Here is a 14,183-nt window from a genome sequence, read left to right on the forward strand (position 1 = left end):
TTTTTGATTGTGAAGAAATGTCAGTGATTCTAGCAGCAGAACCTTAGAAGAGCATTTTCCACACCCACACTGCAAAGTATTTACCTGTGGGGCCTCTCCAATGTGTAGGTGGGTCTTCTGTTTGGTTTCACACAACTGTCTCAGATGAAGAATCACCAGCTCATTCTCCTCTTGGTCTGATCCAGGCTTCAGTCTCTGCAGACATGTGTACACGAATATACAAACACTCACAACCTGAGATAGACAAACACTTGATCCATCTGTTAAAAACTGTTTCTTTTCAAAGCATAGTTATCAGAATCTGAAATTTGTCACCAGTCTTTACCTGAACTCGCTCAAAAATCTCAACCTGCTCATTATCAGTCAGCTGGGAGAGATATTTTTGGATGGCTAGTTTTGCTCTGGGTGGATAAAGACCTGGGAACACAAACAAAACACAGACAAAATGATGTTTTTTCTCACCTTAACTCTGAGATACAGAGCGTGTATCAATATATTGAGTCAAGGAAGAGAGAGGCGCTAGATGTGTGATTGAGTTCACATGGTGTACCTTCAATCCTCTCACAGAGCTTGTGCAGGTCATGCATGGGGCACGCTTCACAAAGCTGGATCAGGGTCTTGTTGCTTTGCAAGGCTGCTGCTGTAGAGAAGGCCTGCTTCAGCGTCAGCATCACCTCGTCCACCTGACTCACAGACAGAAGTTGGTAGGGATTAGAGGCACTGCGCTAAAAGCACTAGCACAAGAGCACAAAAGGACACTGCTCATCTTCATTCACTGTGTGACTCACCAGGGACTCACTGGCACATTGGAAAATGTAGCACACATACTGACTAGGACCACCTCCGGATGGGTCTCGACAGATGAATCCAAAGTGGTCGGTCTGCTTAATACCCTGCAAAAAACATGAACTGATAAACAGCAAACGCTACAGGGGAAGACTATACTTTTTGAATCTAAGAACTGTCTCTCAATAATTTATGAATCAATCTATTAAAATTACATTGCACATGGAAAGAAATAAAACACATTTCTGATGAAAAATAAACAATGTACCCACAGATTAAGGAATATTCAACCCTGGCTGCACGGCAAACCATGAAAGTATTCAATATCTACAGTAGAATAAGATGTATAAAACTAGTCTGAGCCTTTCCTCTGGCTATGACTGCAGCAGAGACGTTCAAGGGCCTTTTGGTGTAAATACTGCATGTAAAAATAAACTAACCTGACAGCAGGATGAGATATCTTTGAAGTTCTTCTCCAACACCACTGTTTTACTATCTGGACTGATGAGGTTTACTTCAAAGCGCCCAACCTGAGAAATGGTGAAAGGGTAAAAATATATTTTGTCACATTCAAGTGAGAACATGCACAGATACATCAAGTACTATGCACACAAAACACTATTTCATGAGAACTACATGTAAATGTTTACATAAAAACTGGATTATAGTGTCAAATGTCTCATGACAAGGATTATACAGCAACTATTATGAGATCAGTTCAATGGCAGATGTAAACACACACTCAAAATCAAGGTCAACAAGTCTGCACCAACGATTTTTCCCATAATTGACTGCTCTGTTGGGTATCATATTGAGCGTTGTGCTCTAGTTTTTAAATTTAGCTTCATGAGGAAATGGGTATGATGTGTGAGGAATGGCAGCTGGCTAACTCTGCAGCCCTCATGCTTTTGCAGTCGTCGGTCACTTTCGGAGTGAGTAGCGCTTGCGTCACAAATTCTACTCAAGGGTTAGAGCCTGTTTAACTCAGGCAGTAACACAGGGCAGAGCTGGTCTGTACATTATACCTGGCAGCTACATGCACATAAAAATGATTTGCTGTAGTGAGAATCCCAGAGGGTGGTCTAAATGCAGCGAGAGTTTCAGTGACAAACACCTCTGATGCAAACAGGGTTTTCTTGTGTGTCAGATGGACTCAAGTTCTCCAGGTCAAATTATGACTTGCCATTTGGGAGAGTGAAAAACAAAACATCCATCACATGGATACAGTGGCTATATTTAGACTGATACCCATTAACCTAACATGCACTGCAAGTTTAGAAAACATCCGGAGTATAAAATATGCGATACAGCTGTAATTATGCTTTTTATTCCTTCCATTTCAGCGCAAATGGCCATAATTTGATACCAGTCTTAGTTACTAAAGCACAGGTTCTAATACTACAGTAGTGGAAAAATGTTTTTAGACACCCTTAAAATTCTACATAATCTCCAATACTTTCATTAAATATTTGCAGAATAATCTTTTGTGTGTTCCAAAAGCTGTGGCTGTATCAGACAAACACAAACAAATGCAAATAATTTGTTTTGGTTTATTATTAACAAGGAGAAATAACAAAACTTAATCCTTTACAGTTTCATCATGTCATGCCATGGATGTATTCCAAGGGGCATTATGCTGATGAAAGATCCAGTGGATTTCAACAACAGTACAAGACTTGGTAGAATTCAATCACAAAATAGTGATTCTTAATGCAATGTATCACAAATACACAGACTGTCTTTTTCCACTACTGTATGACAGAGCTCCTCGGTGATGTATTCTACAACTGTCAACTGGGCTCAAAGATAACTAGCACCTGCTGCTCTTATCATGAAACAGCACAACATATCTTTTAAATGTCATTTTCCTCTACCTGGAAGAGCATGGTGCGGTTTTTGTCAGCATCAGACGGCTGAACATGATTTGGAGCACTTGAATGCCTGCGTCGTGTGGGTCCCATGATGATGCCTTCACCAGGCTTCCTCTGTAGAGTCCCTGCCAGGCTGCTGCAGCGTGTCCGAAACTCCTGCGGTTCCTCAAATCCAGAATCTTCTAGGATGCACTCGGGGAACGCTCCACGGAGGCTACTTTGACTGGCACTGCTGGAGAGGCTTTTACCTGTATACGTTTCAACGAATACAAAATGGACAATAAACCAGGTTCAAAGAGCTCTGCAGTCATAGTAATTCCAAAGACAACACGAGAAGATGGGATATTGTTACTCCAGTCTCCCCAAGAATTAAAAAAGGTACTTGTCACTGATGTTAGCGTAGTTTCATTGCAATTGCCCTCTAACAGCAGAGGAGTTGATTAAATTCTTGAGTAGTTTACTGGAAAAATGGAATGTTTTACTAGTTGTTCTCCAGTAATGAATGTATGACAGGTGACAAAATGACAAAATGACAGACGCTAAAAATATTTTTGCCCTCTAACCAAAGGCAGCACTCTAATGCATAGCAAAAGTGGCAAATATGATGGAAAAAAATAATGAATATTTTTAACAGTTATGTTCTGGAAACAAAATGACACATAGATGGACAAATATGGTGATCAAATATCAACAACTATGTTCAAACACAATATGTACTCCAAACTTAAAACCTTTCATTTGAGGGAATAAAAGCAAAGACAATGGTTGAACTACAGTCTGTACAACATAATGTGCTGCACACTTTTAATACCTCTCGGCCAAATATAGTGTAAAATTCTGTTGAAAGTTACCGCACTATAATTTAGATTAGATTGTCTTTGTGTAAATTTGGTGCGGAAATCTCAATGCATTCTTCAGATAATGCGATTATATCATTGAAAGGACATGTCGCCATTTGACCTTGAGAAAGCAGGTCAAGGTGACATATTTTCAATAGGCTTCTGCTCCGTGCCAAGACGCATCCACAGTATAAATTTGGTGAGGATATCTCAATGCATTCTTCAGATAATGGGATTACGTCACTGAATGGACAGACAGACGACAAAACGATTACAATACCCCTTCAGCCAGAAGTTGGACAAGGGGTAAAAACTGAATTAATGCACTTGTTCTACACAGGGCTCGTACCTCCTCCTCCTCCTATCACATCCACCGCTCCAGGCCCTTCATTATCTTCTACACGCTCCTTCAGAACAGAGGAGAGTGGGTCTCCATCTACCCCCATGAAGAACTCCACTGGGGCACTCTCTGTGGAACCCCGCTGGCCGTTGAGCAGGCGAAGACGTTTACGTTCGACCTCATGCTGACGAAACTTATCGATGCAGTCATCAACCAGTGTGGATGGAGCCTTTTTGTGCCCTACCATCACCTGGAATTTGTCAAATTCAACTGCATTATTTCAACTGTATTATAAAAACACACTTGATTTTTAGTAGAGTATTTAATTCTACCTTGCCGCAGTACAGCACTTCATACTTTTGGGAGTTATAGAAGGCCTCGTCAGCTTCCTGTTTGGGCTTGGCATCTTCCTTTAGGGCCGATTTGGATACTTGGCGAATACTGGTGATCACCTCAGGAACCTTACACAAAGGAGAGTGGAGCAAAAGGATATGATGAATAGGAAGATATTAACAATGAAAAACAAGGCAATGGGGAGAAAGTAAAGTAAGCTGGAACCAAATACCAGCTGACGTTTTCAATATGGCATCTCCTACAACTGTGCAAACATCAGTATCAACAATCCTACAGCATGAACACATTACCTGCATTGCTTGATCCCTAATAGAAACAGTCTCATTCTTTTAAAAAAGCATTGAAAATGGGCTGAAAGAACAAAAATCAGACAACACAGAACAAAAACAAGATGATTTAGATGACCATAGCAGTTTATCATGTTAAACTGACTCCAAGTTATAACTTGAAATAATTCAAGGCTAAGAAAACTACGTTAAACATAGACTAATAAAAGCTAACCCACAACAGACAGTCCAAACACTACAACGGGTAAAGAAGTAGGAACCAAGCCAGGAAACAGCCATGCTCTATGGGACGGAAGACAAAACAGAACTCTGGAAGAAATCAGAGACGTGAAGGTCACTGCGTTTGTTTCCACTTCACTATGTTGACCGTTTGCACCTTATTCCACACCTGGAGGAGCAGCCACCAAAGCAGGAAATACAGCATGTTTCAGTGACTCCAATCCAGGAAAGAAAACACAATATTCAAGGCAAAACAGAAAACATGGAGGCTATTTTTCCAAGTCAACTCTTAGGCAATCGCTTGGAATTTGAGGCCAGTCCATCCTTCACTCTTAAGGTATTTTACAAGCAAAAATTGAGAAAATGACTCTGAGATCATCGATGATTACACCACCACAATGTTGGCAGAGACAACACCATTGACAGCCTCTGACTGACCCGGTTCTCTAAAAATCATTTGTGCCTTGAACCGGGGCTGCAACCAAGGTCACTTAAATACCTAGTTTAAGACAGCTAACTCTAAAACAAACAGTAGCTCCACATACTGCACACATCATCTCAGATAAGACTCGCATACTGGCGGTTGGGTAAATACATTTATAATGCAGCGAGAGGGAAGTTACGTAACCAAGCACAGCAGTCTCACTCCAGAAGTGCAACCACAACAATACTAGAGAAGCAGGAGGGCAACAGGAAAGGAATGATTGTGAATAAAATAAAACATCCTGGCACAGTCGTTTGCTTTCTTTGCACAGAGCCTGTCTCTATTCTGTGGTACACAGCAATCAAAAGTATTACCCTTTTCCTGCCGTTGCTACATGAGCTATTTTAAATTTCCATTTTTCAAGTGCCTGCCTTCCTGAGAGTTGTGCTGTACACGGCTGGCTGGTGAAAGAGAGCTGTATTGAGATGTGGAACAGGGCATGTGGTGAGGGTGGGTGGACGGACACAAACTTAGCCATCAAATATAAAATATAAAACAAATACATTCCCTCTGGAAAGAACAAAAAACTGATTTTCTCAAGGTATGCTTTCATATATTCCTAGAATACGTGACGATTTTGCACAGAATTAACTCAGATAATACTAAATACTAAGCTGTTTTTAGTCAAACCAGTCCCACAGCCCCATGATTCAATCAAACATCCAACTTGCAACTTGCAATCATGAAGGGAAAAAAAAAACTGTTGTAACCCTGCCAACGCAAATAACTGGCAAAAACATAGCCTTAAAAGAATCAAACTAGACATGTTACTTGAATTTTCCCTGAGTGAAACAAATATATAAAAACGAAGCTATAAAAAGCTATTCTGCATTTGCAAACATAATGTTGAGCCAATGACCTGAGCAATTCAGAGGCTTTGGTGGCTCTGAATCACAGCTCTACTGTCACAGTAAGACCTATGCCTTACATCGTTTCATTACTGAGGAGGAAAAAAAAAATTAGCGTCATCTTAACACTTAAAAGAACTGCTCGATTATACATGAGTAAGATGACACTGCAGCACCTTTGATCTGATTAATTATTTGTAGTCAACCCAATCCAGCAGCAGTAGCAATAGGTGGAGACAGGCATGGACGGGCAGTACTCCACCACTGAACAGAGGAAGGGTTCGCCACTGGAAATCTACTCAAACTAAACCACCCACTCCAATTGTTGCTCAGAGTGAGTCTAACCTTCACCTATCATTGCCTGGCTCTAACAGCCACTATCAGTGACATTGGTTGTGATCCAAAGCCTGTCTGCTGGATATAAACGCCGGCGGCCCTGCACAGCTTTAGAGCTTAGGAGAAAACAAACATGAGGATTGCCCCCTCTGAGCTGGTAGAGTCCTGAGCACTTTCAGTGAGTCAGCTTGTGTTGTATCAAACCACTCTACAACAGGCCCTAATATCTGATCAAACAGTAGCTGGCATGCACTGTTGTTCTGTTGACCTTATCAGCACCATTAAGCCACATCGCTGAGGAACACTGATGGTCTGACACACTCATCCACAGCATGTGTGATCAGCTACGTGGACTCCTTTAAAGAGGGATACAGCTTAGCACGGGAAGATAATTCCCCTGTTAACGCGAAACCAGACAATGCCTTCAGTTAAAAGCTATAAATGTGTGCTACGGTAATTCATCAAAATAAATCAACCCAGTTACACTAAGCATCATTCATCATCATAACCTTAAAATGTCAAATTTCAATTTTACAATACAAGGGGGCATAGACGTTATGAAATGTAGGCAACTAAAAAGACAGTTACGTTAAAAATAATTTGCATTACAAAAATAAATTTAAAAAACTTTCTGATTCATGATCCTTGTGTTGCTAGAGGCACAACTTTGCAAAGACTGGTTCTTAAGACACATATCTGTTGTCACGTGTTGCTCAAGCTGCAGTATAGCTATAACGTCTGCTCTGTGCTCTTCCGTGTGCCCGAGGACAAACTCAGCTCTCACTCAACACAGTTAAACAAAGTTCATGTCCCAACTCAAAACAAAGCAAGACAAAAGCCTGCTTTAATATGGGGCACAGATCCAATCATATCATGACTAAAAGGCACAATGTACTAGTTAGACAGAAGTGAACTGAAGCGGAGACTAATTTAAATTAACTCATGTAGACAGTTTTTGGAATCAAACATTGACCCAAGATTTGAATCCGTGTAACTCAGTTTTTCCCAAAATGAACTAATAATGATTTTAAAGTTTTATTTTTTAAACTTTGATGAAAAGCAGATAACAATCAATGATCTTTATCTTCTAGTTTTGCAAGGAACTTACAGTATCATGTTAAACGACTGTGACTGGGTCATCTCACCCTGTAGTCCTAGCCAATAATAAAAGAACAGGTGTTACTCAACAGGTTTGAGCCTTTTTCCAAAGCACACAAAGGAATGTCTTATGTCTTATGGTGCTCCTGATAACAGATGGATACCTACAACATGCAGGTTTTGCAATGAAACCAAAATAAACTATTCTAACTTCTTTCAAAAAACATATTTTAATGTTTAATTCTGATTCATCGTATAACTTTAGTGAAGTCTATCACTATTTCCTGATGTGGCAGGTCACTGAGTCCCAACTGTCAGTGGATGATGAGCAGCACCCACAAAACAACAGAGTGTCACCCTGTGATAGATTCCACTGAGGTCTGTTTCCAAGTCAGTGCAGAGGTCAAAAATATAGGCCTGTGGTTTTTATCGTGCAGGCTCAGAGCGTCTATTACTGGCTTCACAAAAGCTCAAGTTGTTATATTTGTGCTGCCCACAGGACTCCATGTCAGGTAAAAGGTTACACTTAAACTTTGAATGAAAGTGATTGTTCAACTCAGTGGTTGATAATGTGCCAAAAACAATGTTTCACTTGTTGTCATGGATATTGCAAAAGAGAGTATAGAGATAAAAGGTGGAAACTTAATGTACAGTGCTGTACAGAAGTCTTGTCCACCTTTAGCGTTGTTGTTTTTGCAGGGTTGAAATGAGCATATATATATTTATTTCTCATTCTCTTTTCTTCGTATATAACAGGAAAATATGTGTAAAGCCTTAAAAAGACACACAAAAACTGAACTGAATGTGTTCTAAAGGTTAAAGAGACTATATAGTGTGACCCCATCCCGTGACAAGACGCAGCACAAACACTTAAAAAGATCTGACATGAGTTGAAAGAACGAAACATAACAAAATTAATGCTATAAATCTCATATTTTCTGAACATAAGGGTAAAAGACAAATTAAGTGCAAAGTAAGGTCACATTAAATACGACTTCTTTGGATTATAGAGGCTGTTTTTCCCTGAAACTTTTGTTTTTACTGCTGTACATACTTCCCATATATCCAGACTGAATCTTAATACAGACTAAAACTGAGAAATGCATAACTTTACTAAACCAACAAACCTAATGTTGTAACACATACAGATATAACATGTAAAATTATATATTTTTTCCACATCATTTTGGTTTATTCTGTTACATCTATGAATAGATATGTGCTTACTATATATTTTTGTTGAATATTCTACTCAGATTGGTCCATGTCCTCATTCATAAAGTTGCCTCTTTCTGTGTAACAAACTGATGCAATGTTCTTCCCAGTTTCAGTCCTTACACAGATAACAGGGTCTGTACAACTTTTTCAAGGTCAAATTCAAGCCCTTTTCAAGCACTTTTAAAGGTAATTTTCTTTTTTTACCCCAAGCACAGCACTTTATCACTGGGGTAAAATACATATGTACAGGATACATATACTCATGATTATTTTTTTCACTTTTTATCACAATGATGTGCATTGTATTACATTATAAACACCTAAAATTTCACCTGAGTTTCATATTAGCAAAAAGTTTAGAAATTAAAGGAGAACACAAAGTTTTATCAAAAAAAAGGGAAGCCACTTGGCATTCGTCAGACACACTCGCACCGAAACAAAGATTAAGATAAAAATTTTCCTGTAGTCGACCTGAGAACACCCGACAATTTTCTTTTTTGACATAAAGTTTGATTTTTCAAAATGTATCACCTCTCTGTAAGCAGCTTTGATTTGCCATCTGACCTGGCATAGTTAATATTAAAAATGACTACATAATTCCCATCACAGTTATAATTCAAGCACTTTCAAGCACTGAAACTACAATCCAAGCACTTTTAAGACCTTGAAAACACAACATTGAAATTCAAGCATTTTCAAGGATTTCAAGCACCCATATGAACCCTGAGATAATACCAGCCCATATCAACCCTCTCATATCACCAATGACAGACGCCAATATTTATCTGTTGTGTTATATTAAAGGTTATGTAATAAATTTGTATGATTGAATTTTTGCTCATGTAATGATAGTGGTCACCGATAGCTAGATTTAATGAATTTCCTAACATTTGAGGAAATCTTACACCAAAAGGCAAAAGCAAAAACCAAAGAGACTGACAAAGACATTTGTTAGAGTCATTTAAACTTGTGGCAGCAACTGAGAAAAAGGGGGAAAACACAAGTAATCATTTGTGGTTCTTAATGGTTCATAATAGAAAATAAAGTGGCGTATGTGCTTTGGTGAAGATTTACATTCTATAATCTTGTCATATACACATCATCCCTAAACCTAAATATTATCATGTAATTTATCATGTCTTCTTGTGTTATAAATTAAACATACCTGGTTAATTAAAGTCAATAACAATGGCTGTAGGAGGGTGTTGCACATGGTAGCATGGTAATGATAGAGGAAGCCATACATTCCACATGGTCCACCCTGCACATGTTGTGAGCTGCTGGCTGCTAAACCAGTTTTTGCAGTGTGATAATGCTGAATGTGGTGTGTTCAAGATGCGTAACACAAGCAGACTTTTAGAATCACAAGAGTGACGCATGACACCTTAAAAGTGCATCTCCCTCAAACTTGTTGTCTCTCCTACTCTCAGTTTTCACCGGCAGACAAACAACCTGCTTGTGCCTTTTACATGCCACAGGAAACAGGACACGGTTCAGGCATATTTGAGATCAATGCAAACGTGAGCACCGCTGGGTATGGGTTTGAGAAGATTCCCTGGTTCATGGGATAAAAGAGGAAAAAAATACTAACAAGTGTGAGTGTGCAGGGTTTCCTACAGTACATCAATAATCACCCTGGCACAACTCCAAATCATGAGTCACATAAAAAGTCAAAAATATACTACTAGAAACTCTCAAAAATATTAAAGCTAAAGAAACTAGACACACATCAGTGCCACTAGGGTGAGCTCTTGAGCCCAGTCCTAAACATGCTGTATAAAAACAGCAAAGGCTAAAAAGCAGAAAGCATATTGATTTTCAAACAGTTACTCCCCCATTCCTGATTCTTGATCACATTTTGGTTTATTACTCAAGAGTGGCGTGCTGATCAGCATGGAAATGTGCTGACTTGTGGCTTTATAAGAACTGAACAGGCATAATATCAAGATGTCGGATCCCCTAAGAGGAAAAGCATAGGCATGGATTTATTTTGGCCAAAAAAAAACCAAAAAAAAAAACCAGGGTGTTCTGTTTATCATCCACAGTGACCTAAATACTTAATACCAAAGCAAACATGTTTTGACCGTTCACTGATCTACTGTGTGTTTATAATGAAATGACATGGGTATCGCCTTAAGGAGCTTTGCATTCAACCAGTCCATTAGATTCCTTTGTTTTTGTGTTTACACTCAAAACTATTTAGCTCCATAAACACACTAATGACTGCACTTTATTAAGTCTTAAGACCAATCATGACAGATTTATAGCTGGACTTTAACTTCAAAGTTGATCTGGAATGAGAAAAAAACTGAATAGACTAGAAAATGTTAGGTAATATCTAAGACACTCTACCCTTGTGAAATCTCCTTGATGTCATCACAATCACATCATGCTGAGAATTGGATTAAACCACTGATGATCCCCCTGTCTTGCTTTTGCTTTAACTGTTTCCCTGCCACGTGCATGTTTACTTTTCATACCTGGTTGGGGTCGCAGGCCTTAAACACATGACAGGACATTTCTGACTCCGGGTTGTCAGGCTGGCCCCGGAGAAGATAGGCAAAGTAGGTGAGATCATTGCTGTTGTGAATGAAACGAGAGATGAGCTGTGCTTTGTGCTCGAATATGAACACGGAAGAGTTGGTAGTGTTGGAGGGGACGCATCGGATGAAGGGGGGGTTGAGGACCAGCTGGACGTCCCGGGGCTGCACCACGGGGCCGCAGTCGCCTCTCTCACTCCGCCTGCGGATCTCAGCCACCAGCCAAGGCAGCATGGGTAGGGTGGTCCTCCTATCCAGAGACGACCATCCGATGTAACTCAAGCTGAACCTCCTGTCTGACTTGGGGGGGCTGTTCTCCTTCTCATCCTGCAGCTCCATGTTGCTCCACTTCCTGTCTTCCAGCTTCTTGACAGTAATATGACACTAAGTATTTTAATAATTATTCACCATTTCCTGCAACCAGAGACATCCAGGTGCAGCTGAGGCTTGTTTGCAACACTTCTCATGTCCTCATCCTTTAAAGTTCACACCATGGAGGCCACTAGCTGCATGCACCCACCAACATGTGCTCGTCCAGGCGTTGAACTGCTGCACTTCATAACATCCAGAACATCCAAATAAATGGACTTCTACGGTCATGGACTCAGCTTCTCCACTGTTTGCATGTGCTGTGAGTCAGACTCTAAGCACTCCTGTACAGTACTGTCCCAACTAGGCTTGCTTGGCAAAACGTGGCTGTGGATTGCTCCTGTGTAAACACAAGTCGCCCACAGAAATCAGATTTCTTTGACGCTTTGTGTTGCACATATGGGCGGGGCATCACGACACTCCCAACCCGAAAGTCCTCACACACACAAGTTTCGCAGGCGCAGTCGCGTTTTTCTTTTTCATCCTTCAATAATACACTAACACGGATGCTTGTTTATCGCTTTCCACTGCTCTAACCCGACACTGATGATCCTTTCTTCCACAGCGTCTTTGGAGGCGGAGCGGCTGCGTGCGCGCGATGCCGACACGCCCAGGAGTCCCATGTGCAGCTGTGGGAGTGGGCTGCTTCCAATCCGCCCTGTGGAACGTGACAAGGAGGCTCCACCTTTTCTCACTGTGAAAAAGAAGTGGAAAGTCTCTACCGTGGTAGTATGGAAAGTGTGTTGCGCCCCGTGGCACTTACCCCATTGGCTTTCAGATTTTGTGCGTGATTATATGGAGTGACATGCACAACAGTGGACTTTTTGTGTAATCTAAGAAACACAGAAGAGACATGTTCATGTATTTGCACAAAAACTGTGCAACAACCCTTTCATGCTTGAATTATGAGAACCTTAGTCAAGATTCCTCTTTAGGCATTAAAAAAAAAAACAAAAACAAAAAAAACGCAACTGAATTTTTCTATGAAGCTATTTTTCATAGAGTTGCAAAAATGTCCACTAAGATGGACACCATGCGTTTAATTTTTGAAGCAAAGAAACATCTATTTACTGGTATGCTGTGTGAAAACTATGAAATAAAAACATTCTAATGCTGCTAATCGGATCTTTTCTCACATTTTAACATACTCTAATACTGGTCATTACTCCCCAGCCAGCATGTCCATGTGGGCCCCAGAAGGGTTACATTTGGCCTGCATATAAGGGTCCCATGTGGGTTTGTCTGCAGTTTCCATGGTGGCCCCACATGTGTTTGCCCATAACAGAATCAAAATCAGAATCTCTTTATCATTATTGTTCCAAGTACAATGAAACTGAGGTAGAGTTCTCAGGTTCAGTGCAAGAATTTACAGACAGACAACAAATATCAGTAAAACAACAACAAATATCAGCAAAAGGCACAGTTATTTACATTAAAAAATAAAAAGTATTGCAAACTAAGATATTTGTAAAACATAGAATTTAAGTTGTGCAAATAACATGAGAAGTAGTGCAGATGACATGAAAGATAAATAACGTGGGATAAATAGTGTGAAGAATAAATAATATGAGATATTCAGATCTCTGATTCTGATATGGGCAAATACATGATTGCAGCCCAGTTATAACCCTTCTGAGGCCCAAATGGACATGCTGGCTGGGTCATCACTTCATGGAAATAATATGCAAAAAAAAAAAAAAAAACTTTTTGTTGTTAATTACACTCTAATAACAATAACAAGCAATTGATTTACACTCAAACATGTTAGATCAGGTTTATCTAGAACAGCAAAGTTACAGTTATGTTATTAATTGCAGTGTATGGGATGATGCATAAGCGTCCATAGTGTAGGCTGATATGAAACTAAAACAACAAAAGCCATGAATATACAAGAGAACAGGTGTAGAGTAGCTGTCCACTGTAGTGACCACTATGCATGAAAGGGTTAAGTGGATGTAATCACATAAATTATGCGTTGCGCCAGAGGTGTCAAACTTATTTTAGTTCAGGGACCACATAAAGCCCAATTTGCTCTCAGGCAGTAAAATAATAACACATAAACCTAAAAAAATGACTTGCACTTTGTTTTAGTGAAAAAAGTTAAAATGATTAAAATGACATTATGAAAATGTTTATATTTCCAAACTATCCTTTCACAAAAATGTGCACAACCTGAACAATCTGATTTTTCTTAATATTATGCCTCATCTTATCATTTATACATACATTACAACTCACAGATCACAGTGGAAGAGAAAAAAATTGGAGCCAATATTATGTCATTATATGTTTATTATTATTACCCTCACCTCATAATGTTTTTGGTTCAGTTTGTTTGTTTGTTTGTTTGTTTGTTTGTTTGTTAACACTCCAACAGCAAATTCTTACCAATTCATACCAAATTGGGTTTATAGATTGCCAGTGACCCAGAATAGATCTCATTACATTTTGGGAACAGTAGGTCAAAGTTCAAATTTTTAATGATTTTTTTTTCCCCATGTAATTACAATGGGTGAAATTTCAATTGTCTGTAGCAGCAAAACAATAGGTTGAATTCATACCAAATTTGGTTTATGGATTGCCAGTTATCCAGA

At 39.5% G+C, this 14,183-nt stretch overlaps 1 protein-coding gene across 6 annotated transcripts in view; it reads right to left on the reverse strand.

Moving 5' to 3' along the window:
- The window catches only part of tbc1d4 (TBC1 domain family, member 4), a 35,380-nt gene extending 23,193 nt beyond the window's left edge, over positions 1-12,187 (reverse strand). Inside the window, exons 1-9 of one of the 6 annotated variants that reach the window (XM_030125317.1) lie at positions 11,161-12,187; positions 4,169-4,297; positions 3,846-4,086; positions 2,661-2,905; positions 1,227-1,316; positions 789-893; positions 551-683; positions 326-417; positions 85-195 (exon numbers count right to left, since the gene is read on the reverse strand). In XM_030125317.1, the coding sequence (XP_029981177.1) occupies positions 85-195; positions 326-417; positions 551-683; positions 789-893; positions 1,227-1,316; positions 2,661-2,905; positions 3,846-4,086; positions 4,169-4,297; positions 11,161-11,559 (1,545 nt within the window). In that variant the 5' untranslated portion in view covers positions 11,560-12,187. Of the gene's footprint in view, positions 1-84; positions 196-325; positions 418-550; positions 684-788; positions 894-1,226; positions 1,317-2,660; positions 2,908-3,844; positions 4,087-4,168; positions 4,298-11,160 lie in introns of all 6 variants that reach the window. The other 5 variants (XM_030125319.1, XM_030125315.1, XM_030125320.1 and 2 more) reach the window with 5 other exon arrangements.
- Between the last annotated feature and the right edge of the window lie 1,996 nt (positions 12,188-14,183).

This window comes from Sphaeramia orbicularis, chromosome 21, assembly GCF_902148855.1.
Source record: "Sphaeramia orbicularis chromosome 21, fSphaOr1.1, whole genome shotgun sequence".
In the NCBI taxonomy this organism is placed as follows: Eukaryota; Metazoa; Chordata; class Actinopteri; order Kurtiformes; family Apogonidae; genus Sphaeramia; species Sphaeramia orbicularis.